The 27,167-nt window shown below is 31.1% G+C and overlaps 1 protein-coding gene across 1 annotated transcript in view; it reads right to left on the minus strand.

Annotated features, from left to right (window-relative positions):
* Window positions 1–3,946: 3,946 nt before the first annotated feature.
* LOC134695204 (inversin-like) overlaps window positions 3,947–27,167 on the minus strand; it is an 80,850-nt gene continuing 57,629 nt past the window's right edge. The window contains exons 20-24 of the mRNA XM_063556420.1: window positions 22,130–22,267; window positions 14,633–14,736; window positions 13,740–13,826; window positions 12,793–12,930; window positions 3,947–4,650 (exon numbers count right to left, since the gene is read on the minus strand). Coding sequence (XP_063412490.1) covers window positions 4,541–4,650; window positions 12,793–12,930; window positions 13,740–13,826; window positions 14,633–14,736; window positions 22,130–22,267 — 577 coding nt within the window. The 3' untranslated portion in view covers window positions 3,947–4,540. The remainder of the gene's footprint in view (window positions 4,651–12,792; window positions 12,931–13,739; window positions 13,827–14,632; window positions 14,737–22,129; window positions 22,268–27,167) is intronic.

Consider the following 27,167-nt stretch of genomic DNA (forward strand, 5'->3'; position numbering starts at 1 on the left):
ATCTTGAGAACTGTTATGATTTCAAAGTTTATACTTGACATATATATTAACCAACACTAGTGGGTGTGTCATAATGTATATTCAACTTCCTAGTGGAAAGGTTGGATGTCCGTCCCTTACAAACTGTTCGGCTCCAAATAACTTGTGGTTATATCGACTTCAAACTTAATAAATACATTCATTGTGATGTAAACTTTAAAAAAGTAATATTGAAGTATGGTTTTGACAAAGAACCAGGGGTTCAACTATATTCAATGTGATAGAGCAACAAGAAATAGTGTTCAATGTTTTGTCACATTTTAAAATTACTTGTTGATGGCAGATCTTTCATAGTCGGTTTCTAATTTGTTTACTACTTTTCTAGATTATGGGTTGGGTTAGAGCTTGGCATAGTGTACATTCATCGTTCGGTCATGACTTTGACTATGTTCCCTTGATTGATATTGTATGATTTTGTTATTTTTTATGAATTTCCCCTTTCTGAATTTTTTTAATGCTTGATATTTTTCTGTTTCTGTTTCCTTTGGATGCACACAGAAGATTTTGTCAAACTAGTCACTCTTTATATATATATATATATCCTGCATCACCCTGTTCTTATTTTGTTTTCACTGTAGAAAGGCATAGTTTGTGAATAACTAGAGGTTCTCACAATAATAAACAAAGAAAGCAGATGGATTCATGACAAAATTGTGTTTTGGTGATGGTGATGTGTTTGTACATCTTACTTTGATGAACATTCTTGCTGCTTACAATTATCTCTATCTATAATGAACTTGTCCGTGTAGTTTTAGTGGAAAATGTTAGTAAAAATTTCCAAATTTTATGAAAACGGTTAAAAAATTGACGATAAAGGACAATAACTCCTTAGGGGGTCAATTGACCATTTCAGTCATATTGACTTATTTGTAAATCTTACTTTTCTGAGCATTATTGCTGTTTACAGGTTATCTATATCTATAATATTATTCAAGAAAATAACCAAAAACAGCAAAATTTCTTTAAAATTACCAATTTAGGAGAAGCAACCCAACAACAGGTTGTCCAATCCATCTGAAAATCTTACAGCAGGTATATCTTGACCTGATAGACAATTTTACCCCATGTCAGATTTGCTCTAAATGCTTTGGTTTCCGAGTTATAAGCCAAAAACTGCATTTTACCCCTATGTTCTATTTTTAGCCATGGCGACCATCTTGGTTGAATGGCCGGGTCACCGGACACTTTTTTTTTAACTAAATACCCCAAAAATTAGTGTGGCCAAGTTTGGATTAATTTGGCCTAGTAGTTTCAGAGAAGATTTTTTGTAAAAGATTACTTAGATTAACGAAAAATGGTTAAAAATGGACTATAAAGGGCAATAACTCATAAAGGGGTCAACTGACTATATCAGTCATTTTGACTTATTTGTAAATCATACTTTGCTGAACATTATTGCTGTTTACAGTTTATCTCTATCTATAATAATGTTCAAGATAATTACCAAAAACAGCAAAATTTCCTTAAAATTAACAATTCAGTGGCCGCAACCCAACAACAGGTTGTCCGATTCATCTGAAAATTTAAGGGCAGATAGATCTTCACCTGATGAACATTTATATTAAAATAGTTTTGCTCTAAATGCTTTGATGTTTGAGTTATTCGCCAAAAACTGCATTTTACCCCTATGTTCTATTTTTAGCCATGGCAGCCATCTTGGTTGGTTGACAGGGTCACCAGACACATTTTTATAACTAGATACCCAAATGATGATTGTGGCCAAGTTTGGATTAATTTGGCCCAGTAGTTTCAGAGGAGAAGATTTTTGTGAAAGCTTACTAAGATTTACGAAAAATGGTTAAAAATTGACTATAAAGGGCAATAACTCCTAAAGGGGTCAACTGACAATTTCGCTCATGATGACTTATTTGTAAATCTTACTTTGCTGAACATTATTACTGTTTACAGTTTATCTCTATCTATAATAATATTCAAGATAATAAACCAAAACAGTAAAATTTCCATAAAATTACCAATTCAGGGGCAGCAACCCAACAACGGGTTGTCAGATTTATCTTAAAATTTCAGGGCAAATAGATCTTGACCTGCTGAACAATTAACCCACTGTCAGATTTGCTCTAAATGCTTTGGTTTTTGAGTTATAAGTCAAAAACTGCATTTTACCCCTCTGTTCTATTTTTAGCCATGGAAGCCATCTTGGTTTGTTGACCAGGTCAACTGACACATTTTTCAAACTAGATAACCCAATGATGATTGTGGCAAAGTTTGGTGAAATTTAAGGCCTTTTAGGCCAGGTGAGCTAAAAATAAGACAAGTGACTAGCTTGTTAAAATCTTCTATATACCAGCTCATAATAATCAATTGAATGTTGTTACACAGCTCTAAGTATATCATGGTAGGCAGTACTTATTGGTGATGGTAGGCAGTGCGTATTGGTGATGGTAGTCAGGGCTTATTGGTGATGGTAGTCAGGGCTTAATGGTGATGGTAGGCAGTACTTATTGGTGTAAGAAACCAGGGTTTCTCTTTTCCCGAGTACCCAACTATTAAGAGCATTCAACCACCTAGGCTTTCTAGCTCATGGTGATAAATGTGGTTTCACTTTAAATAAAAGAACAATAAATAACATCATTGTTACATATTTTAATGTCAAAATTGACATATTGTAAAATTGGTCATCTGTATTTACATATTTTGAAAGACTAAAAATACATATCACAAAATGCTCATATAAAATAATTGTAGCTGTTTCACATAAAAATCTCTTTCAAAGACCTCTTTAGGTTCATTTTGGTATGGACAGGTATATTTTTCTTTTTTTTTCTATATGAATAATTTATATTTTTTGACTTATTATACCTAAACAAACCCAATATAAATTCAATACAAAATATAAGAGATGAAGGAGAAACTGCTAGTTTTGCATATCTCTGGATATTGTGATAAACTCAAATTTGAAATTAACAATGTTATGAAAATAAAACCCCTAAATTTGAATGATATGGCGATCAGTCTGAAAAAAACAAATTATTCGGATACACTGTACTGGCTTACTGGAAAAGCATCAACAAAAATAGTTTAGCATTAACATTAACATATTCTGCATATTTTGAGAAACAATCTGTTTTGATAACAAATATATATCATCAATAAATACTATCAGTGATTTAAGATGATCAAATTCTTTCAGAGGTTTTACAAATGTATCCATGTGACAAAAATCACAGCATTTTTTAAGAGGTTTATGAACATAAAAAGAACATGAACTATTTTTCTATACTTATATACTATCTTTTATTTCATTATCAATATAAATAACAAAAACAATAATTTAATACCTGTAGCATATTTACTAATACTGCAATCAATACAACTAGTAGCACTCAATAGCAGAACATAATAGGGGCCCCAAGGGGGCTACCACATTTAGATCTCAAGGTCGTGTTTGAAGAATTTGGTTTTACTATTCATAAAGGTCACATGTCCCTTTTCAATGATATGTCAGATCCCTATTTCACTATCCCTCTTCCCTCCCTTAGTATCCAACCAAGAAAGACCTTCATAGATAGACTTGGACAATGAAAAGTCTCAAAATACTTGATAATATCCAACCTAGTAGTAGTATGAGAGTGTTGTTTGCAACTAACAGCAAAAATATCAGAAAGTTGCCTTTATCTAGCTTTTTGAAATATATTTTCCATGACTGGTAAAAAAAAAAAAAATAATTCTACCCCTTGGCAAAACTTAATGTATAATAAATATTCTATAATTAATTCAACATTTAACAAACTGAAGACATCATCTGTATCTAGTTTAAAATGCAATAACCATGACAATCAGTCAAAAAGGATTCCTTTACAATTTAAATGACTTAAAATCATCAATGAAAGTAAACAAATTGATTATTATAAGCACTTGAATATAAATCTTAAGACTTTGTATCTATCTATAAATATACATAAATAAAAATGTATATGAAACACAGTTTCAAATATGTATCTGAGTGCACTGCCAATGAAGTGCAGTAAATGAAAATATAACTTGCTGATTCTGTATTATATGTGAAATGTTAATAATTTTATCTGACACACAATATTTTTTTGGTTTTCAACAAGTTATTTTGCCTGTCATTAGTTTTTTCCTTTATATCAAACGTGTGGTGGAATGCTACATGTAAAAGCAAGATTACAAAATTTCGAATTCTCTAAACCAATATTTCTATATGTTTAAGATTCTAAAAACAAACATTCCCGTTTTTTTTTTAAATGAAATTGATTTAATTCAATGAACCCATCTGATATGGTGAGATATAAAAGTTTCACTTTGAAGTATCTTGTTAAATGCCTTATATGCTACATATCTAAAGAAGTATAGGAATTCCAATTCTGTCCAATCTTTAACATTTTGGCTCCATTTTAGATGACAGTAAACATCACTATATCAACTAAATGTCTTGGTTGCTATCACAGTTATCAATGATCATGTGACAAATATATTGTCAAAATAATCTGGTTAAGTCACATGACTTGTAATCACATGATCATACAAATGAGGATGACCTATATCCATTGCCACCACGTGATATGTTGTAAGAATACTGTCGTGATCTAGACTGTGTAGTATTAGGTACTCGCACACTTCTTAAGTTGTCTGGAAAATAGAACAAAATCAAATAAAAAAATTGTAATTAAGATTCAATGAAAAAATGTGTTTCAAAAGTATATATATGTTGTCTTGTTTATTGGATTTTTTTTTCAATTTGAAGAGGAAGTTAGGTCTCTGAATAAATTTTTCTCATTAACTGGAAAAATTGCTTTTTAAGCCACCTGATACTTACTAATATAAATATTTATTAACTTTGATTAAGTATTAAATTGTGTTTCCAGAGGGCAAAAATTCGTCTGTTTCCTTGTATTGATTTTTTATTTTCAAGAGGACTCAATGTGAAAGGCTATATGGTGACTTATAGTTGTTAATGTATGTGTTATTTGGTCTCTTGTAGAGAGTTGTCTTATTGACAATCATACCACATCTTCTTTTTTATATTTATGTGTCTGAATAAATTTTTCTTATTTAGTGTGGAATGTTTCTCCTTTATACCATCGGATACTTAAGTCTAAATAGAATTTACTTATTAATTTGCAGAATAAATATATATAACTATCTCCTTTTTTCCTGCAAATTAAATTTACTATTGTTAATTGATATGTTATAATGAATGAGCTGTAAATTCAGAAATCATTGAATGCATTAATTATTGAGATATTTGAAGAATGGACAAATCATTTGAGATCGATCATTGAGATTTCAGGAAAATCTGCATCAAGGTTGTACCTGACACTACAGGGAGATAACTCTGTAAAATCAGCTAAACGTTTTAATCATGTCGTATTGTTAAGGAAATATTAAAATGGAGAATGGAAATGGGGATTTATTGCATCAAAGAGACAACAACCCGACCATAGAACAGACAACAGCAGAAGGTAACCAACAGGTCTTCAATGCAGTGAGAAATTCCCTCACCCAGAGGCGTCCTTCAGCTGGCCCCTAAACAAGTATATACTTGTTCAGTGATTATGAAGGCCATACTAAACTCCAAATTGTATACAAGAAACTAAAACTAAAAATAATACAAGACTAACACAGGCCAGAGGCTCCTGACTTGGGACAGGTGCAAAAATTAAGCTTCTCAATGATCAAAATTAGTGTTTGTCAGACTGCTATATATCCAATCATTTTTTCTGATTAAGTGATTGGTTTATTTTAATTTTTAATTTTTTTCAAAGGGTCAAAGATATATATTTTGTCAAAAGTTTTATGAAAATTAAACAAGCCAAATTAATTTTAGTTGAGGTGTTGTGTACCACATTAAGATATATGTACCAGATATGAGAATGTGGGTTCTTATAATTGTGATATACCCTCACAGTGGCATTAATTGTGTCAAAAAAAATTCTGAATTTACAGTAATTTGATTTGTTATTCCTGAAAAGTTACTAGAACACACCCGCGAAATCGCGGGCATATACAGCTTGTAAACTGTTATAGGATGATTTTTTGTAAAATATATTATGTATGGAGAATTACATAAAAGGTAAATGTGTCTCCCTTTTTTCAGAGTCCGATATTTGTTTCCTTTCTGTTAAAATCATTTATATTCGTGTTTCTGGCCTACGACCACAATTCTTCTCCTTTGCAACAATGCTAAAAGTCAAATCAAAATGAAAATTTGCACCGTTTCAAACATGAAATAAATGTAACTGCTTATATATATACCCTTATTAGTCTAAAAAATATGCTTCTATGACAATCCATCAGTACTTTTTTTTGAGAGCCTTATTAACATGCCAATGGTAGGATTTGAATCATGTATAAATTACTTATACCGACTAAGGCTAATTCGAGGGGTTGTTGATCGGAGGGGTCCTGATCCCGAAATCCCGGGCTTAAAACCATGAAATCCTGAGATGCCGAAGAAATTAATATTCCGAAATCGAAAAATATATTCCCGGATTTCATTTGGATGAATCCCCAAATCCCGAGCTTAAAAACACCCGACTCCCATGCCCCGAAAAAGGTCCTGCCTCCCTCTAATCTCTACCTTGCTTTCATTTTTGCCAAATCACTATTTTCCCTTTTAACAATAATTTGTTATGCCCCAATTATGGGCATTATGTTTTCTAGTCTGTTCATCCGTGCGTTGGTTGTTGTTTGTTCAGTCGTCCGTCTCGTTCGTCTGTGCCACTTCAGGGAAAAGTTTTTGGTCGAGGTAGTTTTAGGTGAAGTTGAGCATGTTTTATTTATTTTAATATATATGCAAGTGGTATTACCCCTTAAATAGTAAACATTTCATAGAAAACAGTAAACAGAATCAGGGACTTTCTATACCAATATCAATTATGTGGTCATTTTTATAAATTTCCTGAATATAAAACTTTGAATTTTTGAAAAACAAAGGATTTTCTTATCCCAGGAATAGATTACCTTAGCCGTATTTGGCACAACTTTTTGGAATTTTGGATCCTCAATGCTCTTCAACTTGGTACTTGTTTGGTTTTATAAATATTTTGATATGAGCGTCACTGATGAGTCTTATGTAGACGAAACGCACGTCTGGCGTACTAAATTATAATCTTGGTACATTTGATAACTATATACTGACATAGAAATTCCCTGACAAAATACAGAGAGTCTCTATATATTAAAGTAGTATAATCGTAGTTTACATGTAGATAAACGCGAAAAATATTTGTCCTCTCTAAGGATGTATAATAGTTGTGATTTTTGCGATCTAAACACCACGATATGGAGAACGCTCTACAATTGGTTGTACTTGTTTCACATGTTTTACTTTTTTTAATACAAATGCAACTGGTATGACCCCTTAAATAGTAAACATTTAAAAAAAAAACAGTAGACAGAATACAGAAAGTCTCTATATATTGAAGTAGTAAAATGGTAGTTCACGTGTAGGTAAACACGAAAAATAATTGTCAGACTCCTCTCTGTAAGGAGGTATAATAGTTGTGATTCTTGCGATCTAAACACCATGATATGGAGTACGCTCTGATTGGCTTATCTATTTTTCATTTTTGTTATCTATCATACGATTGGTTGTATTTGTGCATGTTTCAAACAGGAAGTCTTATCTATGACTAAAAGTCAGTCTGATGACAGAATCATATCCGGACTCCTTTTTTGTTGTTTTTCTCCCAAAATAACTCAATCTGAATAATTATAAGAATAGATGACAAATGCGACTATGCATGTTACCTATAGGACACAGAGGCATGATGATTGATTTATTGTGGAAGGAAGAGAAGCGACACCCAAAATGAGGTCTTCTCGTTTAATAGTATAGATACTGCAGGTTTTCACATAACTTATCCCAATTTCTATGTTTATAAAGCACACAACAAGGAGATCATATAATTTTACTTGGATTTTTTATTTCCAATTTATATATTTGGCGGGAGTCCATTAAACTTTATATAATGTTAATGTTTGTGGTAAAACACAACTTTGTAGCAATTAATATGTCTATTTCAAATTATCCAGCTGATACTCACTTAACAAACCATTGAAATAATTGGCATATCCCCATAGCAATGATGATTAAAGGATGCTAATAAGATTTGGACAGAAAATAGTTTTATTTGCTAGGATCTCAGCAAATAAATTAATATTGTTCAATAACATAGAAACTATTTACACCACAGGCACAAGTGTGAAAACATGGTCAAATTCTAGTAATAAGGGTGAATCATATTGTTAATGTCATGGAATTCAGTGTGACTGTCATACAAGTGAGAGACCAGGTTTTATCCATACTTTTCTACATAAGGAAATGCCTGTACCAAGTCAGGAACATGACTGACACAGTTGTTTTCAATACGTTGGATGTGTTTTGGCTCTTGAATTTGCTATTTTTATTTTACTTAGGAGTTTGGTATTTTTAGTTTTATCTTTTTTTTTAGAATGAAGATTTTATCTGCTTTCTCTGTCATGCTAATTTATAAGATTATATATTATATCTGTTCTTCACCTTTGTTTTTAGTAGAAACTTCACATTTACATGATAAGAATATGGAACATATAAAAATATATTTTTCAAATAGTTCATGAGGTTTAATCTAACTAATCTCGTAATTGCATTGGCAGATTGGTGTTTTCATTTCCACCAGTAAATATTACATATACTGGACAATATAACTTGTCATTATAATTGTAGTACTGGAAAGGTATAACTTCACTCATGCCAAGTATTTCTTTATTTTAAACAAAGATAAATTCTGCACAATTTTTGGAAAGTCCCACTTTAACAAAGATTAATAGGGGGAAATCAATGGTGGTATTACTCCTGTTGAACACAAGGTGTTCATTCATCGTTGACAATGTAATGGAATTTGATGCGACTGTTATAAAAGTGAGAGGTTTAGCTAGCTATAAAACCAGGTTCAATCCACCATTTTCTGCATTAGGAAATGCCTGTACCAAGTCAGGAATATGACAGTTGATATCCATTCGTTTGATGTGTTTGGACTTTTGATTTTGCCTTTTGATTTTTGATTTTCCTTTTTGAATTTTCCTCGGAGTTTAGTATTTTTGTGTGTTAACTTTTATAACAAATCAAAGTCACACTGTTGCCTATTTCATCATGTTCTGTTCACATCAAAGGTTGATAGAAAACAATTAATTGAATCAGTGAATGTTTAATTTTGCATAACATTTAATGGAACTTTTTCATCTGTTTATTGATAATTTCTATCTGATCTTAAAGAATAAAGTGTATGACAGAGTTAAAATGACTTTCAGATGTGTTAAGGTGTTTAATGCAAATGTTTGAGACTCAAAGAATTTATCATTAATTATGTTTAATATTATATATTCTACTTGGAAAATAAGTTAATATATATCTTATTGATAATGGACATTTTATAATCAAAGTGACAATAATGCCTCAGGGCTTAATCCTTTATCCTTCTTAAATTAGAGACATTGCTAAACGAGTTGTATTAATTATTTATCTTTCTTTATCTGGATAATAACTTGTTTATATTTGTCAATAATCGATCTTAGCTCATTGCTTAATTCTCATATATATATATATATATAATATTGTACTACTTTGTAAAAGATAGAAGTTTGGAAGTCACAGCATTGGTGACAAGTTCCAGTCTTGGAAATACTTATATACTAAGTGGAATTAATCTTCTATGTATTACTGCTAGTTTACAGTGCATGATTATTTAGGTTTAACATTTAGTTGTGACCAAATCCTCATATCAGTCTCCTAGTTTTAGACTGTGGATTTCTTGGTTACAGTACAACATCTAACTAAAAATTGAACTATTAATGAAAGAGATTCCAAGACTTCAGGTTTTTTGGATTGGGAATAAAAAGCACTTCAAGGATTACACTATTCTCAACTTAAAACTGTTTATGTTTCAGATAAAATGTGTTATCAAGCAGAGTTCATAACTAAACAAAATATGGTTAGTTTTAATCTACGTCAAATACAACATTATTAGTAAAGCTGACAATAAAAATGTTATCAAACAGCATAACATATCTCAACACCTACTAATATTAATGACTTGATGTCACATCACTGTTCAAACTTATTAAAAAACTTTTTTTACATTGTCTTAGTTAAGCAAACTCTTGTTAAAAAAAATTACAGGCAAAACGTAAACTATGAAAAATAAAATTAGATAACAACAGTCATTTAATTTTTTTTAATTCAAAATTCAATCACCTAACTCTACTTTCAAACACTTCAAATACAAAAGTAGGTCACAGCAGCTTGTTTTTTATACCTCCTGGGTCTATGGTTGCTAAAGCTACTACATCTACTACTGTAGCTTCTTCGGTAGCTTAGCGAACTACTGCAACGACTTGTGTTACGACTATTTATAAATAGACTAGTGCTACTTTCATCGTCAATTGATAATACTACAAAAGTTCATAATCAGGGTCAAATCAGCTTTTTTTTCTTTACATTTTATAAATTAATGCCTTTAAGTTTAAAATTAAAATAAATTTTAAGTTACCAACAACCAAAATTTATTTGAAGATTCTCATGCTAATTTTCAAAATTTAAATAAGCAGAGAGAAATTTTTACTCATTATTAAAATATTGCCTCCATATAATACTTCAGTTTTAAAATACCTAAAAATGATGTGAAAATATAAACTTATTCTCAGCTTATTTTTGAAATAATTGACCTGTTGGGAAAGGTTTAAGTTTTCATCTCTTCCAACAAAAATAAGACATCAATTCTTAAGTACATCTGTATGTAAGAATTTGTACAAAATTTTGCCTTCTTCTCCGACCCCCTAAAAATGAAATGTATTACAGGAGCAATTTTTTGGCACCTTGAATTCAAATCAAAAAGTACAATAAATTTACCAAATTACATCTTTCCCACATTAACAAAGTATCAGTCTTGGCGATATTGAAAACTTTTTTTTGAATTTTGTCTTCAAGCTTTTCCTACTTTAAAAAAAACAAACATAAAAAATACCAAATAACTGAGATTATATCGTTAATATTTTTATATTTATAAACAACAGCCTATAAACAAACACATGAAATATGTAGCTATAAACTCTAAAAACTCTGTACAAAGATGTTAATGTCAGTTAAATATCTTTCGGGGATACTGCTATAAAGCATCTTTTTAAAGTAAAAAAAATATAAGAATTTCATCAAAATTACATCACAAATCTCATTTCTTTATAAAATGACATAATTTTCTTCCTTATAACTTATCCTTTTCAACATATGAAGACCAGGGCTTCCAAAAAATATTTATGCCAGCTGGACATTTTATATCTGATCCCGATTTTAATCCCTAAGACTAAGTCCCGAAAGGCAATTTAAATGAATTATAGTAATCAGATGGCCATCCCAATGACTGACATTGAATTAAAAAAACGTTTATTAAACTTTACTTTGAGATGAATTTGATGTTCTGACGTTCACTGTTAAATTGACAGTGCATAATTTAAAGTGTGCACATCAGCGTGCTCATATTTGCCTTAGTCTCTTTATTTGGGCAAAATGATGTTGTCAAAAACTTTACTTTCGTTTTTAAACTGGATGTTGACATGAAAATGGTAAAACATGGACCATATATGGGTACGTAAAATCCTTGTACATTTACAAAGCACGACTGAGTGAAGAAGCTCTTTCCACGTTTTTTCTTCAACAAAATACTTCAAATGAACTTTAGATACAGGTTTCAATGATAATTTTAGCATTTATGAAGAAATGTAGGATGCATAATTAAACTTGCCACCTGTGCACATGCGCACTTGTGTTCTAGTTCATACTACGTAGTTCTGACGATTTTTCATTTAAAACCTTTTTTAATTTTTCATCAAATCATGTTTATAAATGTATTTCTTATAATTTTAATCTTTTGGACTAAATCAATAAGATACAAACTGCTGAAATGTTAAAAATTATTTGTTAATAGACCGATCAATTTATACCATGTACGGTACTGAAAATAGTTTACCTGTCACCTGAACAGGTAGATTTCAGGGTTCACTGATTTCAGCTGTCCAACAAACTAATTAGCCTTGATTAAAAGTAGAAAGTATTGAAGTAGGGGTTGTTTTGATAGTAATTAATCATCATGTCACTTTTATGACCGGAAATGTGTGGCTGTGAAAGGCAAAATATTGGGTCAAAAAGATCGTGAATTATGTAAAAATGACCGAAAAAGCCTTGATATCTAAAAAGCAAAAGACCGTTTCATGCTTTTCCAAGCCGGACTTTTACCGGACATTATACAATTGTCCGGAATATATGACCGTTTTGGAAGCCTTGATAAAGACACATATTTTTTTTTAATACTTTTTGAAATCTCAGGAGAAAAGTAATGACTTTTATATAGTCCTTCCCATTCTAAGCTTTAGATCTATTTTCTAAAAGTATTGATTAAAGTGCTGAAGGATAAAATCTAAAGTGAAAGCAGTTTAATGCCTCGTTCACACGACCATTTAATTCGAATTGAATGCAAATCAAATTCGCTAATCGTGTTCACACACTCTTCTTTGATTCGAATTGGCTTGATCGAATTGATTCGAATTGGCTCAAATTATTGAACGTGAATCGAAATTTGAATTACGTGTGAACTCAGCATTAATGCCAAAAGAAAAAGAGTCATGGGAGAAAGCAGAAATAAGTGAGAATTATTGAATTAGCAATCTTCTGTTTTAAAAGGGGAGGAGTGTATAAAATACAAAATCAATAAAAAGGGGAGATAATTGTGTACTTACTTGCTAAATCTTCATCTTCTAATGGATTCCAATCAAAGTTTTTAGGATATCCCTGAGGGTCAATAAATGGAGAAGGAAGAAATCCTTTCTTGGAGACAAGTGGATGATATCGATCAACAGCAAAATTATATGACAAGGCTGAAAAGTACAAAAAATCATTAAACATCTTTTTAAAATCATAATGAAAGTTAGAGGTCATCCCTTGCTTTGGGGCAACAAATTGTGAAAAATTTACATATTTTATGAAGACAATTTAAAAAAAAACTGGAACAATTATTTTCTGTTATTTGACAATCTAAGAAGATGAGACCCCCTTCCATACTATCTTTAATGAGATGCAGATTCTCACAAACATGTTCACCATATCTCTCATATTTCCTAAGATTTACAAATTAAAAGACTATACTATGAGAAGCATAGATTTTTTTTATCCCTTGACAATTTAATGATAAATCATTGGTTGTTGCAGACAAATAAAAAAATATTTATTCATCAAGCCAAAGCATGATCTAAATTATTTATTTTTTATATAATCATCTAAACCTGAAGCAGTCTTATCAAATAAAGTACAATCAACAGAATAATGAGTTTATATTAAAAAAGATTTGAGATTAGGAAATCAAATAAGTTTATTACCTGTAAAAGATTTATTGGAAATAAAGTAATTGTTGAAGGCCATACGGTGACCTATAGCATGTATAGTTGTTAATGTTTGTGTCATTTTGGTCTTTTGTGGATAGTTGTCTCATTGGCAATCATACCACATCTTCTTTTTTATATAATATCCTCTAACAATTTACAAAAGCTTCCATACATCAGGTTTACTTGGTTCACAGGAACTTAAAAGGGTCAGTTATTTTTTTGCTGTGTTCCATTCTTTTTGTATTGCAGATCTTTGTACAATTGCACAGTGAGAAATATGCTTTTGGGTAAAATTTGTAACTTACCTGCTGCTGAAGGTACCCATTTTGACCAGTAAGGTCTTGCAGGTTTTTTGGGAGCAGGGTGCCAAAAAGGTACTGGTGGTGCTTCACCTACAGACACATTAAATATTATAATGATATTAAACTATTTAAGGTAGTACCCAACACTTTCACTAAAATTAATTTGGCTCGTTTAATTTTTATAAAATTTTGTCAAAGTATTTACTTTGAGACTTTAACAAAAATATAAGAAATTTAAAAATTTTGTACCAACTGTTTTGTTAGAAAAATTACACTGGTTATATAGCAATTTGACAAACACAAATTTTGATCGTTGAGAAGCTTAATATTTCTTTGAAACACAATGTAATTAAAATGTTTAGCTGACTTTACAGAGTACCACCTTAAAACAGTGGCAGAAATGTTTGTAAAACTGACCAACATAGATGATCCTTCTACTTTGTAGTTTATAATGAATCATATAAATTATTCAAGAGTTTCTTCCCTTTGTATGATTCGAAAGTTTTGTTTTTAACTTTGTTCAAAGTCTCTTTTAATAGCACATTTTGAATGAAAATATTACTTTTTTGTTGAAAATGCTAAAATAAACCATAATCAATGGGCCAAAATTAACAACTTAATAATAGTTCCATGAAATATCAATATCTTTGCCAAAGGCATGGATTGAATGTGAAATCTACTATTTCAAGTGTTAAAATCCTTTTTGTGAAAACAAAACTAATATGGTGTGGTCCATGTTTTGGAATTGTCCTTATCAAATGAATAGGGACAGAACTCTAAATAGACTTACAACTTTTGTTTGGTGATCAGATCAGTAGACTCACATAAATTAACTGTACAATGTTATAATATACACTATTCATACTGATGGTTTGAGGTAAAGGGAGATAACTCACCATAAATTTGTTTGACTAGAGCTTTTTGTTTCATGGTGATCACCTCAGGATCCCACAGATGGAGCTGTCTTCTGTTTGGTGTCAATGACCTTAGAAGTTTACGTCTGAAATAAAAAATTAAAAAATCTTACAAGACGAACAACTTTTTATTTGTAATTTTTTGCCAAAGTATTATTGTTCATGGCCAAATACACAAAAGCTTATTTTTCTGTTACAAGCTGGGTAAAAAAGCTTAACTAAAAATCTATGTAATTATCTTAAAGCTGCATGGAAACTAAGATTGCAAATTATCAGTCAATTTCATATTATTATAAGTTATCTCTGCATTATTTAATGTATTTAATTGTTCTCTGTATTCTGTCATATTTGTCATATATGTATATGCCTTGTATTATGCTAAAGCAATGTTGTTGCTAATGCAATAAAGCTTCATTCATTCATTCAACTATTGATCTTTGTAAAAGAAAACACTTAATGGCAGACAGGTTGGTTTTTGAAGGAGATGTGACACATTTTTTTTTTTTTTTTTTTTTTTTTGATTAATTAATAAATATTGGTAAAAAAATATATTGTAATAATTTTTTCTTGTCAAAACATCATTTAACAGCCTTTAAATGGTCAAAGAATCCAGCGCTTGTCGTAATCTTTGATTTTTAATGAGATACTGGTCACGTGATCGTGATGACGTCAGTGGATACAAGCCGAGAAAATGTCTCAATGAGAACGAAGTCGATCATATTTCTGCATAATTAAACAATGGACAGTGTTAGCATCAGTTTTCAAGGCAACTCTCTAACTTTAGATATTCGACCGTATCATTTTGAGCCGTTACTTGTAGAAAAAAATCAAGTAGAAGATATAAATCCGTCATCCGACATTGACGATCTTTCAAGCAATGTCGATATAATATAAAAATACTATATCAATAATTAATTTCACCAAAAATAAAGATACATTTCTTAAAAATGTTTGAGTGAAATTTAATTACATTTAATAAGAGAAAAGGATAGTTCATAAAGAATGTAGGACAGAAAGTCACAGGACAAAAAGTCACAGCCAAAAAGTCACGGACAAATCGTCACAGTACAAAAAGTCACAATTTATTTTCGAAATTATTTTTCTAATAACAAGAAAAAAATTATTTAGGAAAATACAAAATTTTTGATTTATTATATATGAAGTAACTTTGTTACTTAAAATTATTCAATAGATATCAATAATCAAATAATTGTTATAAAAATAACATGTCAAAGTGGCTTGATATCTATAAATGGCTTCATTTTGGCGTCAGAGATATCCTTTGCCTGATAAAATTTTATTTTTTTTCATTAATCAAGCATCATGAAAAATTTCTTAAACAAGCAAATGAATAAAAATAATAGAATAACTATCACCTTACCAAGTATGACGGGTGTAAAATTGAATCACTAAAGCTGTCACCAATAAATGTGTTATAAGTATGACATAACAGGGGTTTTTTTTTTTGGGGGGGGGGGGGGGGTATTAAAAGAAATATTTTAAGAAGTTGTAAAACAGTAAAATAAATCCATATGTCTCTTCTCCTCCATAATAATCCCATTGAAAATGTTCTATGAGTACTGTCTTAATTTTTTTTTAAAATTTTTTCTGTGTGGTATATCTTCAGTCTTTAAATTGTTTTGTATTTTGTGACTTCTATCTAACTTCGACAAAGTTTGGCATAGGGGCCGTATAATATGTAAAATGAAAGCTTACAGTATTGACGGAAACTTATTGAATTGGTTTCAGGACTATCTTCACGACACAAAACAGAGAGCAGTAATGCATAACAGAAATTTGAAACAAACACGATAAACGATTATATAAAATTGAAACGTTTCATTTGTACGGCCCAATAACGCAATTGAGTTGTTCCCATTCATTTATAACAATGATCTATGTAGAGCTAATATTATAAATGATCCTTCTTGTCATTGTGGGTCAGATATTGGGGATGACTACCATTACTTCTTTGTTTGTCCAAAATACACATCATGCAGAAAAACCTTATTCAATAATCTTAACTGGCTATCTGAAAGCATTGTTTTATATACAAAACTATTAATTTGCGAACACATTGAACTTTCGAATGAACAAAATATTCAAATTTTCAAACATGTTCAAAATTTCATACAATGGTCAAACAGCTTTTTTAAGCCTTGATAGTCTATGATAGAGCGTTACTGTTACTGGCACGGAACATCATGATCGTCATCATAAGTACACACGTCATTGTCACATTATCATATGACTTTTCAAACTTTCCTTTTCTCTTTTTTACGAATGAAAGCTAGTATTATTCTATAAACTGTTTGCCTTATATGTATGTCCATTATATCATACTAGTATAATTGTAATTTTATATTGTCCATGTTGTATGATTTACTAGTGTCTAATCCAATTTGCTTTAATTCGGCAAATAAAATAATGTTTCAACTAACTCAGTCTATACTTATACATAATCTACTACTCCCAGGTCTGTATCAATTGGATGTATTTGCATTATTTAAGTTAAAACTATGTAATACAGCTTTATGTCTTATGCAATATAAAGACTTGCATACATTCACTAGCCAAAATATTCGTTGCACATTCAAATCACCTTTTGCGTATAGTTTTTCACCGCAATAACCTTGCATCAATGGTCTGTCATTTTAAAAGCATCACTTGGCATCTCTTCACAATAATTTTTTATTAAGAAATAAAATGATTATTAATGAAAGAATAAAATAATAAGGGTAAGTACTAATAACTTATTGCAATACACCTTTCATACCTGCCTTATTTCTATTAGAAAACTCATAGAAATTTATGTACCAACTACAGGTTATGTATTAGTTATGGGGACTGACAGGCTTTTTTTTAAATTATTTTTTTACTTTAGAAGCATTACTTCTTAATTCTCTATTTATTTTGCTTATTTAATTATTGTTATCGTACTCCATTGTTTACTAAGTAAATTCACAAACCCAATATTTTCGATCCGCCCCCTTTAAAAAGCTGCACTGTCCAGTCCTTTTTTCTCTATTCTGTAATACCCCATATCCGACAGTTAGGTATTGACTATTGTTTATTCAAACAGGTTAAACAGATATGCATTACGTAACTCATATCCGTAACAATTGCCAACCTCACCTGTGAACCGAGTAGGTGAGCCCATGGATGTACACAGATTCGGCGCATGTTACGCAATAGCGCGTATTGCCGATGTCTTACATATCACCACCAGGGGGCATGACACCTGTAGCTTTCAACTTCAAAGGTAAATCAAGCGTTGTAGAGAACGTGTGCCGATACCTGTAACTTCTGATCAATGTTGATGACTTTTAATTTATTATGTCCAATTTCAGTGTACACACCTGCACACATGAACAGGTAGTAAGGTACACACAGGAGGTACAAAATACCAATTTTTAATATTGAGATATATTTGGCTATACAATTATACACAAATATGACTAAACTATATAAAAAAAAATTATAAAGTGAACCAAAAAATATTTGCGAAGAATTTTTTTCTTTTCTTCAGCCTTTCTCTGCTTATTATAAGCTCCCTGTGTATAGGTATAGGTGGACTGGGCTCAGCTGTTGTTGGTTGTTTCAATGGAATATCAGGTACTGCATTTGGAGTTTTGGCTTCATAGTAGGACATCCCTCGAGATTCTTCTTAACTTCTGGGTCACGATCGTAACAAACATTTGTAAAGTGGGCGGAACAAAGTCTATGACTAGTGCTTGGTAGGAAGTCCTATCTATTCCTGGGTTAGATGATGATTTACTCGGAAAAAAAAAAAAAAAATCAAACTGTCTTATTCCTTCTGTTGCATCCACTGGCAGCACACAGAACCATTTTTAATCACTGTCATGCTTTTTTTAAAAAGATATTCGAAAATAAAATTGCGCTAATTATGCCTATACACCCGTCAGTCAAATATGATTGATGTAACCACTGACGTCACAGCCTCGTTCTGAGTGACTTCCGGGATTGAAATATGCATAATTAGTAGGTCGACAGATCGATACATTTAGATTCATTATTTATCCATTTAAACGATAATTATATTGCTTTCAATGTTTTTTGGGGGGTAATTATGTATAAACAAATATTTATTCACCAAAAAAAAAATATAAAAAAATCATGTCACATCTCCTTTAAGTACCACTATAACTCCAATGCACAGTAGTGTAATAAAACAATTAGAGATACTGAAATCAGGTGTGCATTGTATGCAATTATTAATTAATTACCCAAAGATCTCATTGTGCCCTTGAATAGTAGGCATCAACTGCCAAAATACACCCAGTTAAAAATATCTGTCAAAGCAACTTACAATCTGGAACATGAAATAACTTAATTCCACAGATTTGTACTAAATTCTGGATGAATTTGATGAAAAAAGGATTATTAAAAATCGGGCAAAATCATTACCGTAAAATCAAACAAGTAGTTATCAACCTGTATGACAGCTTTTTTTCTTAAACAAACATATGTCATTATGAACATGATGAATAATTTAAAACCAGATTAATATAACCAATTACGGACAAAGAAAACACTCGTTAATTTTTCAGATCATTAGGTAAAATCAATCTTATATAACAAATTACTTCAAATTAAACTGATAAATCAATAAAAAATGTGATAAAATCTGACAAAAATGGTACATTAAAGTAATTTTATGTTTCCTCATTTATATTTATGAACTCTACGTCATCTATAAAAAAATTGATGAAAAATAATAAATTTGTTATTGATAATTAATCGGTATTATCTTAAGGAATGGTTCCGATGGATCCAAATTACAGACAAATCTAGTTGGTAATTTTAAGGTTTTCTTTTACACAGTACAAATTAACCTAATGAGGATGATTGATTGTTTGTTATTTATTGCAATTTTATGGCAGTCAGTTTTTATTGGTGAAGGAAGCCAGACTGCACAGGGAAAACCATCTACCTACAGAAGGATTAGGAAAACTGACACTCTTAGTCAATTAAGATTGGAGTCAAGTGCACCTGTCACATGTGTGATTCAAACTCACAACCTCAGTGTTCACAGTCTTCTGATTGGGTAGTTCGACCATTCAGTAACAGTGACCCCCCTAATAAGGGTGACAATAGTATTATCCCCATTACAACCCAAAGTTTCCTACAGGCAACACATTTTATAAATTCCTTTTTTGAAGTTGCCTACCCATGCTTTTTGGTAAGTATGAGGCGATTTTATTTTTTGTTTGGCCAAGAACATTAGTTACATGTTTCAGACAACATGGACAAAAAATGACGTACCAGCAGGAAAATAAATTTAAAAAAAAAGGTTGAACTGATTTGTGGCATAAAGTTTTTAAGGGAAATCAGTAATGAAGGCAACATAAATAATCTTAATTTTATTTTTGGCCTCATCAAAGCCTAAGACTTTCTGCTTTTTATTGAATATTCATTGTCACTAATCATTTTTTGCTAATAAGGTTGTCGCTTTGATAAAATTTCTCACATTGCAGATGTCTGACAAATGTTCATATTTCTAGTTGCTTCCTTTATTTTCTTAATGTCTAGCCATTGTTTGTTTGGATTAATAAAAACAATTACAGCCATCTTCACTAATGGAAGTGCACCATAATCAAATCAACTTCTGCAGACAAAATTGCATTATGGGAATCCCATAGCGATCTATCATGTCTATGTAGACTTTTGATAAAAATAGAGATAGCTAGATATAATTGAGACACAGGTGCAACGATCTTTCATTCTAAATAACCATAATACAATATTTCTATGTTCTACAAATATTGTCTTTACGTTATTGGTCTGTCTCCACACTTCCAATTGAATAACAATGTCTGATGCAGCTTATTCATTTTGCTTGATACAAGAATTTCTGAGAAATATGTTTGCTCTTAATAATTTGTTATATAGTTATCTTTATAGTACATGTAGTACAATGCTGAAATCATCTCACTCTATAAGGAATTCTCTGACATAAAGTTATGCATTTTAGAATCTGGGAATAATACTGAACTCTAAAATCAGACATGTATGAATAGTTTTACACATGCCATTATTGTAGCTTGCTTGTTCGTTGTGAGCCAAGGCTCCGTTTTGAAGAATGTACTTTGACCTATAATGATTAACTTTTACAAATTATGACTTGGAGGGAGAGTTGTCTCATTGACACTCATACCACATCTTAATATATCTATGTATCTCTGTTAGAAAAGAAGAAAATAATAAAACGTAAATAAAAGTTGAAATGTTCTCTACCCAGAAAAAAGAGGTGTTTTGTATTCAAGGTGCTTATTTATTCAAAATTCAAGAAAGGAAAGAGTTGTTTTCAAACAATGCATATCATAACATTCTTCAATGACAAATATAATTCCATGAAAAATGTATATGATCTAGTATAAATCTTAACCTGGGAACATTCACTATAATAAGATCTACAGTACCCAATGTACATTTTATAAATTCAATGACCTTTACTTTTTACCATCTACATGGATATGATATTACAGAAAGACAAGAAAAGAGGAAGAAAAAAAATGATTTGTTGAATATATATATATGTAAAACACTTCAAATGCAAACATTATTCTAACCTGAAGCTTAAGATTATTTCCCATTCCTAATGATGGAAACTATTAACAAAAACAAACTGTCTTCTGCCAACAAAAACAAGACACAAAAGAAATTTAATATAACGAATCGTAATACCCCATAGTTACTAACAGGTGATTTTAACTTTCTATAGGATTATGACAAAAAAATTACGGGTTCCGAAACAATGAGATTATAAGGACTTTAACATAATGAAAGCTCCGATTTTTAAATATTGATTTTCACAATTGAAGTTCTTACTTGATTATGGTCTTTAAATAACATCGTAATCCAATAATATACTGGTTGTAATTAATACATTTAAAAGCTTTTAAATCAATGAAAGAGAGAAACATGACACTCCTAAAGGATGAACAATTGATTTTGAATGTGGATCATTAATCCGATATACTTTTTACAAATTACAGGTTGAAATCAATGAGACAGCAACCCATCAAGAGCTGCAATGGCACAGTAAAATCTGTGAACACCCCTTATCAGGATTTAAAGAGATGTGTCGCTCATATATGAACAACCCATCACCAAGACAATCCCCAACCCGACATAAGGAAAGTGTTAGGACACTGGAGTCTTTCATTAGGGTGGAGGAAGCTAAAACCTAGACTGCTCTCCAGGAAGAGACAAAACAATGAGATATTTGAATATTGTTCTCCATTTACTGTCTAAATCAGAGCCTCTTTGACCAAATTGGGCCAACCTATACCTATTCTAGTTTAAACTTCTGTCTGGAAAGGTGAAAATCACCCTATTTTTATACTAAAATTTTCAGCATCCAGAGTCAGGATTATAAACCCAGGACTTTTCATCCCTGAAGCATTGGTCGAAAACATTAGGCAACTTGGTATAGGTTTCCCTACCAAAAATTACCTGTAATATTTCCTCCATGCTAGCTGTATAGTAAGGGCAGCTATTTGTTTCTGGAACTCCTCCGCCCCAGTCTGTGTCTGTAGCTGATGTATGGACTGCTTGGCTACAGTCAGTATACCAAACTGTCTCATCTTGTATCTGAAAATATATAAAAGTAAACTATTTAGATTTGTATTCTACACCTCCACAAATGACAGAGGCAAGCGCAGTAGGATTGACTTCGAAGAAGGGTTCGACATCCACGATCCAGACCTACTGCGCACACCACCACACACATCACCTGTCATCAACGAAGATTCCAAAGAGGCAATACAAACAGCCATGCTAGCAGCACGACCTGATACTCCGTACCAGCAACACCAACGCAGTCGGAGTTAAATGAAGGCCAAAAGACAAACAGACACCAGTCTGTAAAATAGGTTATTCCAGTCCGCAATATCCAAACAGGATAGCCGGACGTGAAACATCTACATATCATCATTGTATCATTTTAGTTAAATTTAACAGAGGTAGGTGGCATCTGAAAATGCTTAAATGTGGAATGACGTGTTCACCTTTTAGCTGGGGAAAAATGTGAAAAACAATTATTACAAATTTATGCATAAACAAGAACATGTCCATAGTACACAGACGTCCCATTCAGACTATCATTTTCTACATGTTCTTTGTTCAATGGACAGTGCAAAGCTAATTTGGAATTATTATTAGAAAGATCATATCATGTGTACTAAGTTTCAAGTTGATTGGACTTCAACCTCATCAAAAATTAACTTGACCAAAATTTTAACCTGAAGCAGGACAGATAAACGGATGGACGAAACAACGGATGAACATATCAAAAAACATAATGCCACTCTACTATAATAGGTTGGGCATAAAAATATATGTTCCAGATGACACAATTCAAGTAACGTAATATTTTTCACATTTTCATGTATAAAGTTCATGCATATTCTAAAACAATTGACCTCCCATCGTTATGCCTACTTCCAATATCTTCCAATTTCAGTGATCATAATTCAATTAATGTATAATTACTGATTGGCATGCCTTTATATACAAGAATTTAATAGACTTAATTAGTGTGAATTTTAAAAAAGGTTAAAATATAAAGTTTTTGTTTCAATTACAATTAAACTTTCTTATATTAATTTGATAGTTAAGTTATGCTGATCTGCTATTTGCATTTGTATCTAATAAACTTGACCAACTTTTAAATATTAGTTAGACAGCACACGTACGATCCGACCATATGAGTATTTTGAAAAAGTATGTGTACGGTCCAGACCTTACGCCTACGGTCCAAATACTCGTATGGTCTAGAACATATACATTTTTAAAATTGTTGCTAAGAATTTGGGTACAAGTACAAGGATTATTTTAAGTCACCTGAACAGTTCAAAATGCTTTTGATTGAATATATATGGACCATAATTTGGTATTCGGCCTTTGGTTTCTTTTTGTATCCTTTTTTATAAGTTCTAAAATTTTAACTTTTATTTTGTGGGTTGTGTTGGTGTTAGAATAGTATGAATGGAACAACTGAGTTTTTCGAGAAAAAATTAATACATTTTGATTCACAGTTTACGTGACATGAAACCAAACAGGAAACCAATCTTTATTTTCTTTATTTTGCACAATATAATTCAAAAGGCATAAATAAACACCATTACTAGTGTTACTTGCTTCATGTTAATATTCAAAATCTATTTTCAATGTTATATTAAAGTTTTTTTTAAACCTGACAGGAAACCATAAGAAACCGAAAGCATTTTTTTAGTTTTATTTTATTGCAAAATCTGCTTAAAATAATCTGAACAGTATACTTTTTCTTAAAATCCATCTTAAATGTAACAGTATTATAAAACTCCTAAATATGTGCTTGTTTTGAAAACAATTAGTACAATTTATTCAGAATTTTCCATATTTTCTCCATTGATACAGGATACCAAAAACGTTGTATCTTGATGTTTAAGCAAAACAAATGTATTTATATTTGGTTTTGATATTCCAGTTATATACAATTTTTCCAAATCATTGGCAATGTAACATTCTTTAAATCCAGTAAAGAAAAAAACTTTTAAATTGGAATTAAAATCTTTAAATAGGCACAATGTGATACTTGTGACCTGTACACCATCTACATGGTTTCCACATTTTAACCTACTTTAGTGGGCTAAAATCAATAAAGTACTTCCTTTCAAGTCATGCATGGTAAAAGTTTACTTCTCCTTTGACAAGTTTATTGCGTTTCTGATAAGTGTTTGTAGAACATGAATAAAAAATATTAATTAAAAACTGTGACAGGATTCCAACTTTGTACATTCTAAGTGTAACGGTATATTAACATGTATTTGTTATCAAATTATATTTATTCACCTAAAATATCCGGTAATATTTACTGCTGAAGTTAAATCAATCCAACGAGCATTGGTACAATGTTAAGTGACGTAATTTCGATTGATTTTTCCAAGGACTCTTCACGTCATTATCGGGAAACGAAGTGTGTTCTAACGTCTGTCAAATATGAAATCGATTTTGTCAAGTCATTGGGCATTTATTTTCACACAGGATCGTATGTAACATTATGCACATAGGAAAAATAACAGATTACCGGCGCAATCTCTTTGACAATTGTATTTTCCTCTTTAAAACAAGACGAAACAAGTCTACAGATTATGTTTGCTAACATCCCGTTGGAAACAAAAACAATGTTTAGACCTAGTATTTCGTACATCCGGCCGTAATGGCGTTATCACATGTTAGTCACATGTTTCACGTATGACAGGAAATGGTTAGAACTTAAGGACAAAAATAATTTTAATAAATAACTGGACTTCTGTTTCGTGTGAAATGTAACGCATAACGACAACGTACTTTTCTTACTTAATTATTACAAAGATCAAAACAAGAATGTAAATCATCTCGGATTTACCTGTTTGAACATCTCGCGAGAGTTCATATTTGCATATTGTTTTAAGAATTCTATTACAACAAAGCAGATTACATCATCTAAAAACTGCGTTACGAAATCGGACACATAAATCACGCCACTGTTCTTACATCTGCTACATAAATACTTATAGTTCTCGGCATTTTCTTCTCACTATTCTTATTGGTGGATGTTCTTTGTTATTTGAAGGCAAAAGTTACGAATTTGCCGGTGACGATTATCTATAAATCAGTCAGCGTTATGCTCTTCGGAAGCAATAAGTAACGCGAGAAAGGACACAAAAATACTGTTGTAGAATCTTTGAAATTCATATATTTATTTTTTTTTTCTAGGGAAGAGTAGCATACACTTGTATGTTGATAAAAATAATGGCATCTTTAGATGTAGTTGCAACTTTTCTTACAGTAATTCACATTTTATCACTTTTCTATAGTTATAGGAAACGGAGCCCAATAGCAAATTATGGTCCATATATCAATTTTTAACTGGATCCTACTCTAAGGTAGATGCTGTTTCTACAGCACAATTCAAATTTACTAATCATCCTAATGGGACTATAAATGTTATCTTTAACACAAGTTTTAAAAAGATTTTGTAAAAGCACTGTTATAGTATTATTGGTTACATTACATTGATTTCGGTAACATGAAAAACAAGTTTGAAGGGAATGATTTAAATATTTCAAAATGTCTGAGCCTTAAATCTATAATACTGGCAGTTTGAATGAAAGTGGAATTTAATTCTTTCAAGGTATACAAAATATTTTATGACTATTTTGTGTGATTGAGGCAAATAAAGTTAGAGAACAGAAACGAAAAAAAAATCAGCAATTTTGCCATTTGTGAAGGGGCATAACTCTAAATAGGTTAAAGTTATAGACACCACCATTGACCAAAGTTCAAACTAGATCTGTGTTTTGTTGTAATAAACATTTGGTGGAAACCAACTTTAAGAGGTACAGACAAGGGTAAAATGCTACGACTGGGCCATAAAACATTTGGGGGTTCATATGGGTTATGAAAGAATGGTGGTTGCAATCATAAGTACAGGCAGGATTGGGGACAAAGGCGTTAATCTCAATGAAAATTGGGAAAGGTATTATGATAATTGCATATTATAATGATCATGGAAAATTACTTGAAGTCTGAATAAAAGGAGGAAATAATTTCTTCTTGAATTCCCCTTGGTAGCTATAGACTTGCATAAAAAAGGGGGGGGGGGGGGGGGGGTTAAAAAGGAAGTTGTGTCAACTTTTGGTGTAGAAAAGATAGCAATTGGCAGTTTCAGAATCTAATGCATCCTGGGTAATATTTTCAAAAAGCGTACTGATTGGTTTAAACCGTGATTAATTTAACCAATGACGTAACGTTATTTTCACTTTGGGGTATGAACAATGAAATTACCCATGATGCTTTAGATTCTGAAACGGCCAAGTGTTCCCATATAACATGTAAATACTTACATGTCAGACTCAGACATTTCCTCCATTATTTTACAGTCCAAATAACTCAAAACTTTAAAACACTACACTATCATAATTTACACTGTGTCTTTCAATCAAAATTGACTTTAAACCTAAGCTTCTTTTTATTCAGATCAACATTCAATTAAAATTCTTGTCAAATCGTAGACTTATAAATCACTTTGGATTATATATCACAATGAAGGATAATTATAATCACATTTAATTCAATTGTGTATTCTTATGTAATAAAAAGTGTCATTTTTCTTGATTTACATTATATAATTTAAATTCTCCTTACCCTTGATACTAAGTGTTAGATTTAGGCTCACAAAAACAAAATTTAACTATTTTCTGTGTGCTGATTTAAGATTTTAAAAGTAAAAACAAATTATATCTAAACATCCCTTTATATACATCAGATCCTTACTCTTGAAAACTTTTACGAATCCCAAACATGAATAGACAATGAGGTTGTGAATTTTTCATTATACCATCTCCTGTGTGGTACAGTTAAAACTCTAAGTGTTTATCCAATGTTCAGTAACTAATTATTGTCAATTAAAAATACAAAGGCACCAATTGATCTCATCTATTAGTCTAAGTATTTAAAGTAACACTAC

This window comes from Mytilus trossulus, chromosome 13 (genome assembly GCF_036588685.1).
Source record: "Mytilus trossulus isolate FHL-02 chromosome 13, PNRI_Mtr1.1.1.hap1, whole genome shotgun sequence".
Taxonomy (NCBI): Eukaryota; Metazoa; Mollusca; class Bivalvia; order Mytilida; family Mytilidae; genus Mytilus; species Mytilus trossulus.